The sequence below is a fragment of the Capricornis sumatraensis genome, chromosome 3 (assembly GCF_032405125.1).
Source record: "Capricornis sumatraensis isolate serow.1 chromosome 3, serow.2, whole genome shotgun sequence".
Classification (NCBI taxonomy): domain Eukaryota; kingdom Metazoa; phylum Chordata; class Mammalia; order Artiodactyla; family Bovidae; genus Capricornis; species Capricornis sumatraensis.
The window spans coordinates 22,537,376-22,556,213 of NC_091071.1; the positions used below are offsets into that span (position 1 = coordinate 22,537,376).

An 18,838-nucleotide genomic window follows, 5' to 3' on the forward strand; every position below is an offset into this window, starting at 1 on the left:
ATGAAAACATACCCTACTTTTAAATAGAATCTGACCCAACATAGTAAGAAAGAAAATTCTCCCCAAATTACTCTACATAAAAATAGCAACAGGATTAAAAAAAATTAGATAAGCTGATTTTACAGATTACATGTAAACAAACAAAACATATCAAGATAGCCAGGAAATTCTACAGAAAAAGGTTAATGAGGGAAGTGAGGAAGGTCAATCCATAAAAACAATTAAATATATTATAAAACTGCCATAATTAAAACAGATTTGTAGTGGCATATTATAGACACATCATACAAAGGGAGAGTGAAAGTGAAAGTCGCTCAGTTGTGTGTCTGACTCTTTGCGACCTGATGGATTATGCAGCCCATGGAATTCTCCAGGCCAGAATACTGGAGAGGGTAGCCTTTCCATTTTCCAGGGGGTCTTCCCAACCTAGGGATTGAACCCAGAACTCCTGCATTGCAGGCAGATTCTTTACCAGCTGAGCCACAAGGGAAGCCCTAAGATACTGCATATTGTTACATTATAGGATCTTGCCTCCTCTTGTTGGGTCCAAGGACAAATCTAGCTGGTGGCATTTTACAGAACCAGAGCAGAGTGAGGGAGTGTCTCATTTAAAACAACAAAGGGATAGCCAAGTCAGATAAATAAGCAAAGCTGAGAACCCATGGAGAACTCTATCTGAGAACCACGAAAGGGAATTTGGGAGGGGGAGAGCAAGACAGAAAGAGAAGAGGAGAGAGAAAGAGAAACACACACACACACACACACACACACACACACAGACACACACACACAGAGAACAAGTACTACCAGGCAAAAAGGATACAGAAGATATAAAGTGAAGTATGATGCAAAGAGAGAGAACTACAAATATGAGAGTAGAAATAAGTTTAAAGTATGTTATTCAGCATGACTTTGAATATATAAATTACAATACACTGAAGTAAGGCTAACCAGGGTTCTGAAATTGTACTAGCTGGGTGAAATTGGGTAAGTAAATTAGATCTGTGAGTCTTAATTTCCTTGACTGTAAACATGGTGAATTAAATGTTGACTTGAATGTTTTTGAATGATATAACACACACACACACACACACAAAACATATGGCAAATAACTTCTCATGAGCCATAAATGGCAATATTACTATAAGTATTAATAATGGGTGGTCTTATTTATAGATATATTAACCAGAAAATGACAGCCAGGTGTGCTAGTCAAGTTTAAAGAACCAGAGAAAGAACGGATCCTTGGCATGGAGATGAAAATATGCTGGGTATTTTTTCTTATTGATTTCAATACTGCATTACACAGAGGGGAGATAGTAAAGAGATTGTGCTTAGATCAACTCCCCTATTCTTGTGGCAAAAGATGAGAATTGTGGCCCTCAAAAAGGACGGTGGTCTTCCCTAGTTATGCTAGTTGGCTAGTTAGCTGTGAGAAGAAACCAGCACTGAGAACACCAGCCAGAGTCTTGCACTGTGACAAGAAAGTGCTGCTCTGCTCTTTCAATTTTGGGGCATCGCTGTACATACTATTTTCTCACCACTACCATCTATGCCTCAACTGTTCCAGCCTCTGGTCCTTGCTGAGGAGCTGTTATACCTGGTGGGATGCAGCTCTCCTTCATGCCTAAGCCTAGGGTGGCAAACTGATCAAAACTTTCTCCTTTTTCCTCAAAAAACTAATTTTACCTTTCCATGGTATATATAGTTTGAATTAGGACTTGTTAGCTCATCTTTTATAGTAAAATTAGCCACCTATTTTATATGTCCCTTGCTGAGCAGTGAACTATTTGAGGGCTGAGACATTGTCTTACTCATATTTAAGTCCACCAAATCTCTTGTACCCACTCGCTATGGTGGCTCAGATAGTAAACCATCTGCCTGCAGTGCAAGAGGCCCGGGTTCAGCCCTTGGGTAGGAAAGATCTCCTGAGGGAGAAAAGGGCAACCCACTCCAGTATCTTGTCTGCAGAATTCCATGGACAGGGGAGCCTAGTGAGCTACAGTCCATAGGGTCGGAAAGAGTCAGACACAACTGAGTGACTAACACTTTCACTTTCTTTTATAACTTTTGTGCATAAAAAAAACCTTACCTCCTTTACTCATGTGTCTATCCCTTTAGTAACTATACAACTTCACATCTACCTCACCTTCAGATATGCATACAAAGTAAAAGACATTGCCAAGTTCACTAATGAGAAAATCATTACCTTAAAGGACACTGTAACAGCCTTACATGCTTGCTCTTTAGTCTCAATATCTAAAATTGGGTGTCTGAGTCAAAGTTAGTTTTGTTTTGCAGATCTAGTCATTTTGGATTTGCGGCATGAATGGGAGACTGTGAATAGTAACGGAAACCCTCGCTTAAGTCATGATTCTAAATTGTGTGCTACAGTCCGGTTTTACCAGAGAGCTCAGCATTGGGAATTAGTGGCAATGACTTATCTATATGATTAGTGAGGGACAAATTACAAGTAATAGCTCTTTTATCTTCAGTTTTGGGCCCTGGGCATTATGCTGAGCAATTACATGGGAAGCCAATTCAAGAGAGACTTTTCAAAGAAAAGTATTTTTTTCCAATTGAAAGAACATGAGGTAGTACATTTCCATAATGAGGTTTTCACAATATATTCTCTGGCATAATAAGCCAAAGTAGTTTTAAATTTCTTTAAGTTTTATTTCAGGATACAATTAATTGAATAGAAATTTCCTATGGGAGACATAAAAAAAAATAAGCCTTTGTACAAATTCAGCTGACACTCACCAGTAGGAAGCAGCAGGTAATGAAGAAGTAGATGAGATCCCAGAGCAAAGCAGAGAGCCAGTAAGTCAGTAAATAGACTCCACTCACAAACTGGATGTGCTTTGCTTTGGTGGCTCTCTCAGTCACTGTCTGAAGGCAAAAACTACCAATCACAACAGCCAGGCCAAAAGCCAAACATAATACTACTTGTGATCCACTTGTAGGCCTATGGAAAATGAAATAAAAGATGGAATAAATAATGAAATAAAAGTATAACATGCTAATTTAAGTAGTTATTTCCAAATAAACATTGCCACTTAACAAGGCTATATATCAAGGCTCAATTCCAGTAAAAGGAAAGTCAATCATACATACACTATGTTAGAACCATAACGAGGGAGAGGTTGAGGCTTGTTGGAGACTTTAATGGAAGCACTGGGGCCAGAAAGTGACATGAAAAGAACATTGTCGAACACCGCTAGGGATGTTGCAGCTGAATGGTATGCCTCATTATTGAAAAGAATAGTAAATACTGTATTGTTTTTCTCAACCTCAATGGAAAATGCAGTCAGGGAGAAGTCACGGTACTCTTTACTTTCCTTTATGTATTTTATTACATTACCTAGAATAAATAAAGAAATTGATTAGTCAGTATGTGATAAGTCACCTACTACTTATGTCAAAGTGGAAAGACCAAAATTTTTTCCCATTGTCTCTTCCCTTTCCAATTCCTACAATGACTACTTCAAATCTCAAGAATTCTGCACTTCAGTAATCCCTACTCTAAGTTTACAACTTGAAAAAACAGTAAACTACTAGGAATTTCTTGCTCTATTTTTGTCTAAAATAAGCATAGTTGTTTTTTTTTTTTTCAAAATTGTTTTGGTTCTTCTAGGTCATTTACATTTCCTCATACATTTGAGGACTGACTTGTCCATTTCAGCAAAAAAGTCTGCTGAAATTTTGATAGGAACTGCGTTGACTGTATAGATCCATTTGGGGAAATTTTCTATCTTAATGATATTCAGTATTCCAATCCATGATATGGAATATCTCTTCGTGTATCTAGAGCTTTAATTTTCCTCAGAAGTATTTATAACTTTCAGTGTACAAGTCTTGCACCTCTTCTTACATTTATTTGTATGTACATTATTCTTTTTGATGCTGTTAAGTGAGTTTTGGTAATCTGTGTCCTCACCCCACCCCTTTAATCTTTCATCTAAGTTAGATTTAAAAAATTCCAGTCTGAAAAACCTCTGCCTTCTGATTGGATTGTTTAATGCATTTATATTTAATATAATTACTGATATTCTAGTATTTATAACTGACATTTTGCTTTGTGTTTTCTATATGTCTTATCTCCTTTTTGTTCTTCTATTATGCAAGTATGCATTTTGTGTTAAATCTATATTTTATAGTGTACCAATTGTTGGTATCAATAATATACGGACCATTGTCAGCAAAGTGATGTCACTGCTTTTTAATATGCTGTCTAGGTTTATCATAGCTTTCCTTCCAAGGAGCAAACGTCTTTTAATTTCAAGGCTGCAGTCACCATCCACAGTGACTTTGGAGCCTAAGAAAATAAAATATGTCACTGCTTCCACTTTTTCTGTTTTTTGTTTTACTGTTTCACTTTTCCTATTTGCCATGAAGTGATGAGAGAGATGCCATGATCATATTTTTTTGAATGTTGAATTCAAGCCAGTTTTTTTCATTCTCCTCTTTTACCCTCTTCAAGATGTTCTTTAGCACCTCTCAATTTCTACCATTAGAGTGGTATCATCTACATATCTGAGGTTGTTGATATTTCTCCTAGCAATCCTGATTCCAGCTTGTGATTCAGCCAGCTTGGCATTTCACATGGTGTATTCTGTATAGAAGAAAATAAGCAGGGTGACAATATACAGCCCTAATGTACTCCCTTCCCAGTGTGAACCAGTCAGTTGTTCTATCTCCGGTTCTAACTGTTACTTCTTGACCTGAATACAGGTTTCTTAGGAGACAGGTAAGGTGGTCTGGAACTCCAGTCTCTTTAAGAATTTTCCAAAGTTTGTTGTGATCCACAGTCAAAGGCTTTAGCATAGTCAATGAACCAGAAGTAGATGTTTTTCTGGAATTCCCTTGCTTTCTCTCTGATCAAACGAATGTTGGCAATTTGGTCTCTGGTTCCTCTGCCATTTCTAAACCCAGCTTGTTCACCTGAAAGTTCTTGGTTCATGTACTGCTGAAGCCTAGCCTAAAGCAGTACCTAGCTTTGAGGATTACCTTGGTCTCATGTGAGATGAGTGCAATTTTGTGGTAGTTTGAACATTCTTTGACATTGTTCTTTGGGATTGGAATGAAAGCTGATGGTTTCCAGTCCTGTGGCCACTGCTGATTTTTCTAAATTTGCTGACATATTGAGTGTAGTGTTTCAACCACATCATCTTTTAGGATTTGAAATAGCTCAGCTGGAATTCCATCACCTCCACTAACTTTGTTTGTAGTAATTCTTCCTAAGGCCACTTGACTTCACACTCCAAGATATCTGGCTCTAGGGGAGTGACTACACCATCGTGGTTATCTGGGTCATTAAGATCTTTTTTATATAATTCTTTTGTGTATTCTTGTCACCTCTTTTTAGTCTCTTCTGCTTCTGTTCTATTCTTACCATTTCTGTCCTTTATCATGACCATCTTTGCATGAAATATTCCCTTGATATCTCCAATTTTCTTGAAGAGATCTATAGTCTTTCCCATTCTGTTGTTTTCCTTTATTTCTTTGCATTGTTCATATAAGAAAACCTTTTTATCTCTCCTTGCTATTCTCTGGAACTCTTCATTCAGTTATTTTTCCCATTCTCCCTTGCCTTTCACTTCTCTTATTTCCTTTCCTTTCCTCAGCTATTTGTAAAGGCTCCTCAATCAACCACTTTGACTTCTTGCATTTCTTTTCCTTTGGGATGATTTTGATCACTGCCTCATGTACAATGTTATGAACCTCCAGCCATAGTTCTTTAGGCACTCTGTCTACCAGGTCTAATCCCTTAAATCGAATTCATCACCTTCAGTGTGTAATCACAATGGATTTGATTTAGGTCATACCCAAATGGCTTGGTGGTTTTTCCTACCTTCTTCAATTTAAGTCTGAATTTTGCAGTAAGAAGCTCATGGTCTGAGCCACAGTCAGCTCTAGGTCTTATTGCTGACTGTACAGAGCACCTCCTACTTCCACTGCAATATGCTGTTTAGTGGTTTGGTTTTGAGCCATCTGAAAAGAATATAAAAATTTAAGTAGTCTTTTTATTATTTTTTGCCAATTCAACACTCTACTTCTAATATTCATCCATGCTGTTTTGGGTAAATTTTACATTTTTATTTATTACTGTATGATATGTGATCATGTGAATATATCCAAATTTAAAAATTTTCTTTTTAATGACCTTTTTTTAGTTAATATTATTTTCCTCCTTTGCTTTCAAGATTTCCTTTTTGACTTTTATCTGTTAAATTATGTTGTGTTAGGTGTGATTATTTTTCAGTTTACCATACTTAGAATTCATTAAACTTGTTGTAGGTGAAGATTAATGTTTTCCATTATATTTGGGAAGTCTTCAGTCATTATTTCCTCAAATACTTTTCTGCCTTTTTATCAATCTCTTTGCCTCCTGGTTCTCCCATTATACCTGTGTTGGCATGCTTGATGTTGTTCCATGTCTCAGAAGCTGTTCCTTCCCATCTTTCTGTTTCACCGATCAGATAATCTTTATTAACTATCTTCAATTTAGCAATTCACTTTTCTGCCAATTCGAATCTATCATTGGGTCCCTCTAGTGAAATTTTGATTTCAGTTATGTTTTCCAACTACAGAATTTCCATTTGAAATCTTTATTTATATTTCTTCATTAAAATTCTCTTCTTGGAGAGATGAAGTTGCCATACATTCCTTTATTTTTTAAACATATTTCCTTTAGTATGTCAAAAATATTTGTAATAGCTGATTTATAGTCTTGATGCTTTCAACATGTGGTCCTGGAGAAGACTCTTGGGAATCCCTTGGACAGCAAGATCAAAACAGTCAGTTGTAATGGAAATCAACTCTGAATATTCATTGGGAGGACTAATGCTGAAGCTCAAGCTCCAATATGTCCGCCACCTCATGTGACAGCTGACTCTTTGGAACAGACCCTGATACTGGGAAAGACTGAGGGCAGGAGAAGAAGGGGATGACAGAGGATGGGATGGTTGGATGGCATCATCAACTCAATGGACATGAGCAAACTCTTGGAGATAGTGAGTGTCAGGGAAGCCTGGTGTGCTGCAGTCACAAAGAGTTAGACATGACTGACTGCACAACAAATAGTCTCTGTATACTAAGTTCAACATTTGCCTTTCCTCAAGTGCATTTTCTACTGGCTCTCTTTCCCCCAGCATATGGGTAACACTCTTCTGTTTCTCTCTATTTTAGTTTTCTGGGACTGTCAAAATAAAGTACCATAGCCTGGGTGATTTAGAATAGTGTTTTTTCACAGTTCTAGAGGCTAGAAGTCCAAGATCAAGGTGTTGGCAGGGTGAGTTTCTTCTGCAATCTCTCTCCGGGGGTCATAAATGGCATTCTTGTCCTTGTGCTTTCACATGGTCTTTCCTCTATGTATGTATATCCATGTCCTTATTGGTTCACAGCCTTTGGCTAAAATTGAGTTTAATTTCAGCCTCTTAACAGGAGACCAATCACTGGATAAAGGTCCGCTCTAATAATCTCACTTTAAATTAATTACTTCTTTTTTTTCTTTAATATATATATTTTTTATTGAAGTTTAGTTGATTTACAATGTTTTGGATTCACAGCAAAATGATTCAGTTGTACATATACACATATATTATTTTTCATATTATTTTTCATTAAAGGTTATTACAAGATATTGACTACAGTTGCTTGTGCTATACAGTAAACATTCCTTGCTTGTTGTGTATCTTTTTTTTTTAAAAATTAGAAATCTACCTTTCTATTCATAGTAAGGCAAACAAGTAGAACCAAAATGTTAAATATTTTAGCTAAGCAGAAATGAATATTTTATAAAATACATATATTACATTATATATACTATATATATGTGTATATATATACACATAATGGAGAAGGCAATGGCATCCCACTCTGGCACTCTTGCCTGGAAACTCCCATGGGTGTATGTGTGTGTGTGTGTGTGTGTGTGTGTGTGTGTACAAGAATGCAAAAGCTTTTCTACTATGCTTGATAAAGGCATAAGAAAGGGCATCAAAAAAAGAGATAAGAGATCAAGAAATTGGAAAACATAAATGAAATGAAATGGGAGCACTGAATATGAAATAGAAAAAGTGGAACAAACTAGATGAAAATAAAAGATAATCATATAGTCCAGTTTTTGCTATACATAGCTGCTCATTAGAAACACATCAGGATCTTTGGAGACAAAAGCAATATCTGGACATTTGTATTTTTCAAAAAATTCCAAGGTAATTCTGCTATGCATCTGGATTTTAAAAAGTGATTACAGGTTTTTCTATTACAGGTTTTTTTTGGTGATATACAATTCTATTATTTTTTATTGACCAATCATGATACAATTGTATTAAGTAAATAATATTAATAGTGACATAATCACAATAATAAAAGATGTTTATCAGCTTTCACAATCAATAGCCAGACCAAAAAAAAAAAAGATAATTATATTGCAAGCCATAATGGGAACATGATTAACCTAATGATATAGAATAATTACATACAATTTGGGGGTTAAGTAGAGTGATGTGGTAAGTGCTAAGCTGCTTCAAATGTGTCCAACTCTTGGCAAGCCCATGGACTGCAGCCCACCAAGCTCCTCTGTCCATGGGATTCTCCAGACAAGAACACTGGAGTGGGTTGCCATTTCCTACTCCAGGGGATCTTCCTGATCCAGGGATCAAATCCATGTCTCTTATGCCTCCTGCAGTGGCAGCTGGGTTCTTTACAACTAGCATGACATTGGAAGTCCTAATTATCAATAAGTATCATCCTACTACACTTTTCTTAATTGTTTTGAGTTTATTTTGTGTAAATTTTTTCCTTCTCTTGTGTTTTCTGCCTAGAGAAGTTCCTTTAGCATTTGCTGTAAAACAGGCTTGGTGATGCTGAATTCTTCTAACTTTTGCTTGTCTGGAAAGCTTTTGATTTCTCCATCAAATCTGAACAAGAGTTTTGCTGGGTAGAATATTGTTGGTTGTAGCTTCTTCACTTTCATCACTTTAATATATGTCATTCAATTTGGCTTATAGAGATTCTGTTGAGGAATCAGCTATTAATCTGATGGGAGTTCCATTGTATGCTATTTATCATTTTTCCCTTATTGCTTTTAATATATTATCTTTGTATTTATATTTTGTCAGTTTGACTACTATGTGTCAGTGTTTCCCTCCATGGTTTTATCTTGCCTGGGACTCTCTGCATTTCCTGGACTTGGTTAACTATTTCCTTTCCCATGTTAGGGAAGTGTTCAGCTACTATGCCTTCAAATATTTTCTCAAGTCCTTTCTCTCTCTCTTCTTCTGGGATCCCCATAATGTAATTGTTGGTGCATTTAATGTTGTCCCAGTCATCTCATACGCTGTTTCATTTCTTTTCCTTTTTTTCCCCTTTATTTGTTCCATGGCAGTGTTTTCCACCATTTTGTCCTCCAGGTCACTTCATTCTTCTGCCTCAGTTATTTTGCTATTGATTCCTTCTAGTGTATTGTTCATCTCTGTTTGTTTGTTCTTTAGTTCTTGAAGGTCTTTGGTAAACATTTCTTGCATCTTCTCCATTCTGTTTCTGAGATCCTGGATCATCTTCACTATCATGATTCTTAATTCTTTTCCTGTAAGGTTGCTTATCTCTACTTCATTTAATTGTTGTTCTGGGGTTTTATCTTATCCCTTCACCTGGGACATAACTCTCTGCTTTTTCATCCTGATTAACCTTCTGTAATGTGGTTTTTGTTCTAACACTGTGGAATTGTGGTTCTTTTGGCTTCTTCTGTCTGCCCTTTGGTGGATGAGGCTAAGAGGGTTGTGTAAGCTTCTTGATGGGAGGGACTGGTGGTAGGAAAAACTGGGTGTTGCTCTGGTGGGTGTTTCTCAATAAAGCTTTAACACAATTATCTGCTGATGGGTGTGGTTGTATTCCCTTTCTGTTTGTTGTTTGACCTGGGGCGACCCAGCCCTGGGGTCTATGGGCTTTATGGTAGGGTTAATGGTGATCTCCAGGAGTTCTTATACCAAGCAGGACCTTAAAGGACTGCTGTTGCCAATGCCTCCATCGTTGTGGTGAGCACTTACTGACCCATGCCTCCACAGGAGAACCTCCAACACTAGCAGGTAGGTCTGGGTCAGTCTCCTGGGGTCACTGCTCCTTTCCCCTGTGTCTTGGTTACAGCAAAATTGTTTTTTCCCTCCAAGAGTGAAGTCTCTATTTCTTCCAGTTGTGTGGAAGTCCTATAACTAAATTCTTCTGGCCTTCAAGGTCAAATTCCCTGTTGATTCCCAGTTCCTTTGTCAGAGTCCCAGGTTGTGGAGGCTGATGTGGGGCTCAGAACCTTTGCAACAGTGGGAAAAATTTTTTTGGGATTGTTTTCCAGTTTGTGGGTCACCCACCTGGCCAGTATGGGATTTGATTTTATTGTGATTGTGCCCCTCCTACTATCTTGTGGCTTCTTGTCTTTGGACATGGGTGATTTTTTCTGGTGGTTCCCATGCCCTCCTGTCAATGATTGTTCAACAACTAGTTGTGATTCTGGTCCTCTTAAAGGAGGAGATGAGTTCACATCCTTCTACTCTGCAGTCTTGAACCAGAAGCTCACCTTTTTCTCAATCTCCCTGTTTTTAGAGGAGCCCCTTACTTCCTCCCACATCTATGACTGGCATCCCTGAATCCGGAGTTCCTCTGATTCTATGGTTCTAACCTCATCTGCACATTGGAACCACTCTTGAAGACTTTTAAATTAATTACTTTTTAAAAGATCTAATATCCAAATATAGTCACATTTTGAGATATTGAAGGTAGGGCTTAGCATATGAATTTTGAAGGGACACAATTCAGCCCATTACTTTTTCTCTTCTCATTCTGTTATTATTGAAAACTGGACATATAGGATAGTGTATCAATTCTGGTATCTGAACTTCCCTGTGTATTGTTACTGTTAATTTTGTTGTTGTTGCTGCTACTCATTTGCTTAATGACTTCTGTGGACAGTTCTGTAGATTCAGTATTCTCTACAGTATGCAGCCACTTATTTCTCTGATGAACTTAAAAAAAAATTCTGGCCTTAAGCCTGGCTTCTAGGGGTCAGTGTTAAATCAATATAATTTAGCAATTAGCTAAAAGATTCTTTTAAATGTCTAGAGCCAGTAAGTCTACCACCCTTGGCCAAGGAGATCTTTGAACAAAGGCACACCTTCAAATTTCAGGCAGCTTACAACTCAGCCTCAACTTTCACTGCTTGCCTGTGTAGGGCCTCAACATCAACTAGAAGTAAGTGACTGGATTCTTCCCATTTCCTAGGTTATTTCTGGCCATGCATACTACCATTCTGAGCTTTCTAGGTCTGCAGGAATATCAGGACTTTAAAGTCCACTGTGGTCATCTAGCTCTCCAGGTATTCCTTTAAAATTGCTTTCTGGGTAAGCTCTTATTTGGCCCAACTGAAAGCACAGCCTTAGCTACCTGTGATGCTATCACCAGCAGATTTCTATTGCTTTAAATAATTCCCTGGGGTTAGGGATTTTCCTAAAGAGTTGAGCCCTAATTTAAATTCAATAAGAATAATGCCTTGGGAATATAGTTTTTCAAAGAGCTTCTATTTCAGTCAAAGTCGTGACAGTCCTTATAAATGGGACTTTTAACAGGGCTCTGAAGAGATCAGTTCTTTCCATCAACTGTGAGGTTCTGGCTTTCATGGATACCACACCACTGAGGGGAGGGAGACCCATAGGAACGGTTATTATTCAGTCACTAAGTTCTGTCCGACCCTTTGCAACCCCATGAACTGCAGCATGCCAAGATTTCCTGTCCTTCATTTTCTTCTAGAGTTTGCTCAAACTCATGTCCATTGAGTGAATGATGCCATCCAAGCATCTTATCGTCCGTTGCCCTCATCTCCTCTTTCCCTCAGTCTTTCCTAGCATAAGGGTCTTTCCCAGTGAGTTGGCTCTCACATTAGGTGGCCAAAGTATTGGAGCTTCAGCTTCAACATCAGTCCTTCCAATGAATATTCAGGGTTGATTTCTTTTAGGACTGACTGGTTTGATCTCCTTGCTGCTGTCTAATGGACTCTCAAGAGGCTTCTCCAGCACTGTAGTTTGAAAGCATCAATTCTTCAGTGCTCAATCTTCTTTGTGGTCTAAATTCTTACATCAGTACATAACTGCTAGAAAAACCCCAGCTAGGAATAGTTAGAATGCTACAGATTTTACTATTATTTTTTTTAATAGAGGTTCAGTAGTTTTTAAAATAGACACTTTTTAGCTTGTTCTGTGCTTTTGCTTAATTTCCAATATTGTAAGTTGGTTGATTTTTAAGAATTATTTTCTAAGTATTTCTGTTGCTTTTGTGGAAGAGTGGACTCATTCAATCATACAAAGAATTCAAAATTCTCCATCCACTAGGTTTTGGCCTAATTTATGGGCTTCCCAGGTGGTCCTGTGGCAAAAAAAAATTTCCTGTCAATGTAGGAGATGCAAGAGATGCAGGTTTGTGTTAGGGTTCACAAGGGGCTGGCTCATAGTATGTTGTTTAAAAATGGCCCATTATGGTTACCTGACAAACAAGGGATGAAGTCACAGTGGCCACACTGCCCTGTGGCATCCTGTTTTTTCCTTAAAGTGATATCCTGTTTTTCCCTGCTGGTGCCAGTTTCTCAAGACTACGTGACCACCTGACCATGAGACCCCTCTGCATGATCACAAGACCCCAGCTTTGTGCCAAAGATAAACAAAGGCCTGCTCCCTTCAGGGCACAATTTCCCATTGATAAGGTATAAGAAGGGTTGGCTGTAAAGGGAGAGCTCTGGTTTCTCTCTAAAGCCAGTAACTTGCTTTCTTCCTATTATAAATCTTTCTCTGCCTGACTGCCCGGCTCATTCTCTTTTTCTCCATACTCAGCTTACAGCTTGATCTCTGGGCTGGGAAGATTCCCTGGAATAAGAAATGATAACGCACTATAGTGTTCTTGCCTGGAAAATTCCATGGACACAGGAGCCTGGTGCACTACAGTCCATGGGGTCACAAAGAATAGGACATGACTGAGCACACATGCTTTACACATAAATGGACCAAAAAAAAAAAAAAACCTACATAAAAGGGTTGCTTTTAGCATTTAGAAACATAATGCAGAAAAATTGTTCAGTATATTCACAGTTCTGACCAAAAGTAAACATTGAACAAATGAGTACAGCTATTTGTACTATCTTCAAAACAGTAGTTCTGAAAAATCAATCTATTAAGTCTTCAGCCATCTATTTTTAGAAAGATCAATATTGTAAAGGAGAACCTTCAGATCTTGGAACTATTTTACCCTGTGAGAGCTTAGAGAAGCATTTTTATATTCTGCTCAGAATAGAGATTTGTATGCTAAATTTCACAACAACATAGTATTTTGGCTCTTTTACTCATCCTTTGAAAGGTGATATAATTAGCTGAAAGACCAATAGTCAGAATGGTTCCATTAATTATCAGCTTACATCATGAGAAACACTGGACTGGAAGAAACACAAGCTGGAATCAAGATTGCCGGGAGAAATATCAATAACCTCAGATATGCAGATGACACCACCCTTATGGCAGAAAGTGAAGAGGAACTCAAAAGCCTCTTGATGAAAGTGAAAGAGGAGAGTGAAAAAGTTGGCTTAAAGCTCAACATTCAGAAAATGAAGATCATGGCATCCGGTCCCATCACTTCATGGGAAATAGATAGGGAAACAGTGGAAACAGTGTCAGACTTTATTTTTTGGGGCTCCAAAATCACTGCAGATGGTGACTGCAGCCATGAAATTAAAAGACGCTTACTCCTTGGAAGAAAAATTATGACCAACCTAGATAGCATATTCAAAAGTATAGACATTACTTTGCCGACTAAGGTCCGTCTAGTCAAGGCTATGGTTTTTCCAGTGGTCATGTATGGATGTGAGAGTTGGACTGTGAAGAAGGCTGAGCGCCGAAGAATTGATGCTTTTGAACCGTGGTGTCGGAGAAGACTCTTGAGAGTCCCTTGGACTGCAAGGAGATTCAACCAGTCCATTCTGAAGGAGATGAGCCCTGGGATTTCTTTGGAGGGAATGATGCTAAAGCTGAAACTCCAGTACTTTGGCCACCTCATGCAAAGAGTTGACTCATTGGAAAAGACTCTGATGCTAAGAGGGATTGGGGGCAGGAGGAGAAGGGACGACAGAGGATGAGATGGCTGGATGGCATCACTGACTCGATGGACGTGAGTCTGAGTGAACTCCGGGAGTTGGTGATGGACAGGGAGGCCTGGCGTGCTGTTTCATGGGGTCGCAAAGAGTCGGACACGACTGAGTGACTGAACTGAACTGAACTTTGTGCCCAGCTGCCGTAAAGTGTACATTTTTGATCTTTGATTTAGCTGCCTCTAAGACACCACCCTTATGGCAGAAAGTGAAGAGGAACTCAAAAGCCTCTTGATGAAAGTGAAAGAGGAGAGTGAAAAAATTGGCTTAAAGCTCAACATTCAGAAAACGAAGATCATGTCATCTGGTCCCGTCACTTCATGGGAAATAGATGAGGAAACAGTGGAAACAGTGTCAGACTTTATTTTGGGGGGCTCCAAAATCGCTGCAGATGGTGATTGCAGCCATGAAATTAAAAGACGCTTACTCCTTGGAATGAAAGTTATGACCAACCTAGATAGCATACATCAATCAGATAATAGAGATCTATACAAGCTGAATATATCAAAATATATGTGTATGGTTAATGAAGTAATCTTTTCCACTAGAGACCTAAAATATCTCTTGTCCATATTTTATTTGCACACTGCATTAGTAACTTCATTTTACAGAATGTCATGCTGATACAGCTTAAAAGATAGATTATATACAACTTGACTTTATAAAGAATTCTGTGGCTAACTCTGGTATAAATTGAGCATGAAATGAATGTATTACTGCAAAGCATATAAATAAAACCCATTATAAACTAGAAAAAAAAATAAAAAGCAGAGACATTACTTTGCCAACAAAGGTCCACCTAGTCAAGGCTATGGTTTTTCCAGTAGTCATGTATGGATGTGAGGGTTGGACTGTGAAGAAGGCTGAGCACCGAAGAATTGATGCTTTTGAACTGTGGTGTTGGAGAAGACTCTTGAGAGTTCCTTGGACTGCAAGGAGATCCTACCAGTCCATCCTAAACGAGATCAGTTCTGGGTGTTCATTGGAAGGACTGATGCTAAAGCTGAAACTCCAATACTTTGGCCATCTGATGCAGAGTTGACTCATTGGAAAAGACCCTGATGCTGGGAGGGATTGGGGGCAGGAGGAGAAGGGGACGACAGAGGATGAGATGGCTGGATGGCATCATCGATTCGATGGAAAAGAGTTTGAGTAAACTCCGGGAGTTGGTGATGGAGGGGGGCCTGGCATGCTATGATTCATGGGGTCGCAGAGTCAGACATGACTGAGCGACTGAACTGAAGATACTGGTAGTTAGTAGGAAAAGAAAGAAATGGGTAGCTAGATAGCATAGTTAACTTCCTTCTTTGCAAGTGATACATATAGGTCTTCATATAGCAGCGGTCTCTTTTTTCCTACAGGTCTTACCTTGTACTTTCCGAAGTTCTTGATTCTTAAGCTTTAAAAAAATCTCAAGGTTCTTTATGAGATTTAGAGCCAAAACAGAATTCCCAGAAATTGAGTAAGGTACAATTGTTTGACCATATTGACTTAAGTCCATTTCTCTGGCAGGCATAATATAATAAAAGTTTAGAGTCGTTAAAAGGTAAGTAGTGACAAACAAAATTATTGATATATGTAGCAATGTCAACTTCCAACTGCGCCAATTGAATAGTGCTCTCTTTAAAAACATGGAATGAAATTGCTGGCGGTAAAGTGGAAACTAAAAAGAGGAGAAGAACATAGCATCAGAATTACTCGTGATCCAAGGAAGATATTCAAATTGAAATTCAATGCTCAAAATTTTTATAGCAAAAGATAAACACATATTATACAAATATATTCTTGAATTTAACCAAAGAAAACAAAATGGTATGGAAAATTTATTTGTATAAGGTAGTAAGGGAAAAGACGACATCTGGTTTCTTACCCAACTACACTGAAAGTCTTGTCAAGGTGATTTTATTCATTAATACATTTGTATTATTTCTGATTGGAAAAATTATATTTATTTATTTAATTTAACATCAAACCATAATCTTTCCATCTCTCTTTTTTAAGGGAAATATCCCCATAAAACTTGTATACAACTACTATCTTTTACTTTATTTAGTATACTAACAATGGTTCATAGTGAGAAAATGCCCCTAATCTGATCAACCAATATCTTCTAAAAGTAACTCTTGGGCCTTGTTAGAACCAAATAAAGGCAAAATTTATTAGAAAATGAAGAGAACCTCTCAGTGATTCTGAGAAATAACTATGGTGAAAGTGACATAGCTGTGATCTTTATCTAAAACCCATTTCTCCTGAATCAGGAAATTAATGGAGTTGTGGTACAGACTGTTCCTTATCTCCTTGACTCTCCTATGGCCATTCTCCAAACATCTTTTAAATTCAGGTAGTATATACACCCAAGCCAAATATACTAGTTTTACATTTTAGTGAATATACTCACCCCAGTATTAAATTTAATGTTAGCAATTTCATTTAATCTGGGAGTAACTGATCCTTCATAATTTCTGAACACGCTCCTACTCTGATTCCTGTTTTGTTCTCTTTGGCTTATCGAAAGAGAAGACTGAATAGATTGAATCTCCGCTTCAGAATCTGCCAGCTTATTGACCCTAAATACACACATATACACACAAAAAGCACAAAATATTTTACTTTGACTATACCTTCAATCTATTTTATTTGTCAAATAGCAAACAAATTTCCAAATTTGGAGGATTCCTTGATCTTTCTTACTGATTGTTAAGTATATTGTATAAAAGCAGTATGATAATGTGAAAGTGAAAGTATTAGTCACTCAGTCCTGTCCAATTCTATGTGACCCCATGGACAGTAGCCCTCTAGTCTCCTCTGTCCATGGGGTTTTCCAGGCAAGAATACTGGAGTGGGATGCCATTCCCTTCTTCAGGGGATCTTCCTCATCCAGGGATTGAACCCTGGTCTCCCACATTACAGGCAGATTCTTTACCATTTGAGCCACCAGGGAAGTCCAAGTATAATAATAATGGCTCTCAATAAACCAGTCAGAAGACCGATGCCAATTCATGGTAAAGTTTCTACCATTCTGTGGTAAGATAAGAAAAACAATTATAACATATTGTGTTTCATTAAGCGGAATTTATTCAAGTTAAAGCACTTATCTAAAATCAAAGATAATAACTCTCCTTTGGATGTTAAGGTGTTGTTTATGTTATAAAATGATAGGGACTTTGGATAGTAGGTTTTTTTTAAAAAAAATCCTTACATTTTCCATTTAGTGCCTATGTCCAAAGCTGTGTCTTTTGGTATGGATGCTTAAGAAGAATGAAAAAATATACACAAGTAATTATAACTTAAGGAGAAAAATTCTGTCATTTTTCTAAACTTTTTAATCTTCATATTTTATTTATTGGTAATAATTTCAATTAGGAAAACACTACAAAATATAAAAAAATGAAAGAAAAATAGTTCCAATACCTAGAGACAACCCTGATGAAAAATTCTCCCCCCCACATAGACATACTCTCTTACAAGCATATGAATTGTTTTTAGTCTATTTACATGTAGTGTAATTAGTGATATATTTGAGTTTATATCTAACATCTTGCCATTTACTTTCTATTTATCTTATTTTTATTTTCCAATTTAAGTGATTGACAAGTGAAAATTATAAATATTAAAGGTACAGAATATGATTTTCAAAAAGTTTTTACTTGAGTATATTAGCTTTGTAGCTCGGCTTGTAAAGAATCTTCCTGCAATGAGGGAGACCTGGGTTTGATCCCTGGGGTTGGGAAGATTCCCCTAAAGAAGGGAAAGGCTACTTATTCCATTTTCTGGCCTAGAGAATTCCATGGACTATGTAGTTTATGGGGTTGCAAAGATTCAGACATAACTGAGTGACTTTCACTTTCACTTTCTTAGTAGCTATACAATGTTGTGCTAGTTTCTACTGTATAGCAAAATGAATAGATTATACATATACATAAGTAGCAAAAGGCAAAATAGGCAAATTGTACTTCATGAAAATTAAAAACTTTCATGCATCAAAACACAATATCCACAGAGTAAAAACACAACCTATAGTTTTAGTTCTTACATTTCGGTCTTTGATCCAGTTTGAATGGTGTTAAGTACGTTCTACAGTTTTCCACAAGTACAGAATGGTGACTATAATTAATAATAATGCATTGTAAATTTGAAATGATGTAGAAAAGTAGATCTCAAGTGTTCTTACCAAAAAAGAAAATGGTAACTGTATGAGGTGATGGATATGTTAATTAGCTTTATTGTGGTTACTATTTCACAATGTATACACATATAAGAACATCATGTTCTATACTGTATAGCACAGGGAACTCTACTTAATGCACGGTGGTGACCTAGATGGAAGGAGGTCCAAAGGAGAGGGCTGCTACTGCTGCTAAGGCGCTTCAGTCATGTCCAACTCTGTGCAACCCCATAGACGGAAGCTCACCAGGCTCCCCCGTCCCTGCAATTCTCCAGGCAAGAACACTGGAGTGGGTTGCCATTTCCTTTCCAATGCATGAAAGTGAAAAGTGAAAGGGAAGTCACTCAGTCGTGTCCGACTCTTAGCAACCCCATGGACTGCATCCTACCAGGCTCCTCCATCCATGGGATTTTCCAGGCAAGAGTACTGGAGTGGGGTGCCATTGCCTTCTCCGAAAAGAGAGGGAGATATTGGTATTTGGACCCTTACTTAAC

General features: G+C 37.7%; 1 protein-coding gene across 1 annotated transcript in view; it reads right to left on the reverse strand.

Moving 5' to 3' along the window:
- Positions 1 to 18,838, reverse strand: part of LOC138076171 (phospholipid-transporting ATPase ABCA3-like) — a 253,186-nt gene that overhangs the window by 91,279 nt on the left and 143,069 nt on the right. Inside the window, exons 17-20 of the mRNA XM_068968392.1 lie at positions 16,578 to 16,746; positions 15,548 to 15,842; positions 3,118 to 3,364; positions 2,764 to 2,968 (exon numbers count right to left, since the gene is read on the reverse strand). Of these exons, the coding sequence (XP_068824493.1) occupies positions 2,764 to 2,968; positions 3,118 to 3,364; positions 15,548 to 15,842; positions 16,578 to 16,746 (916 nt within the window). The remainder of the gene's footprint in view (positions 1 to 2,763; positions 2,969 to 3,117; positions 3,365 to 15,547; positions 15,843 to 16,577; positions 16,747 to 18,838) is intronic.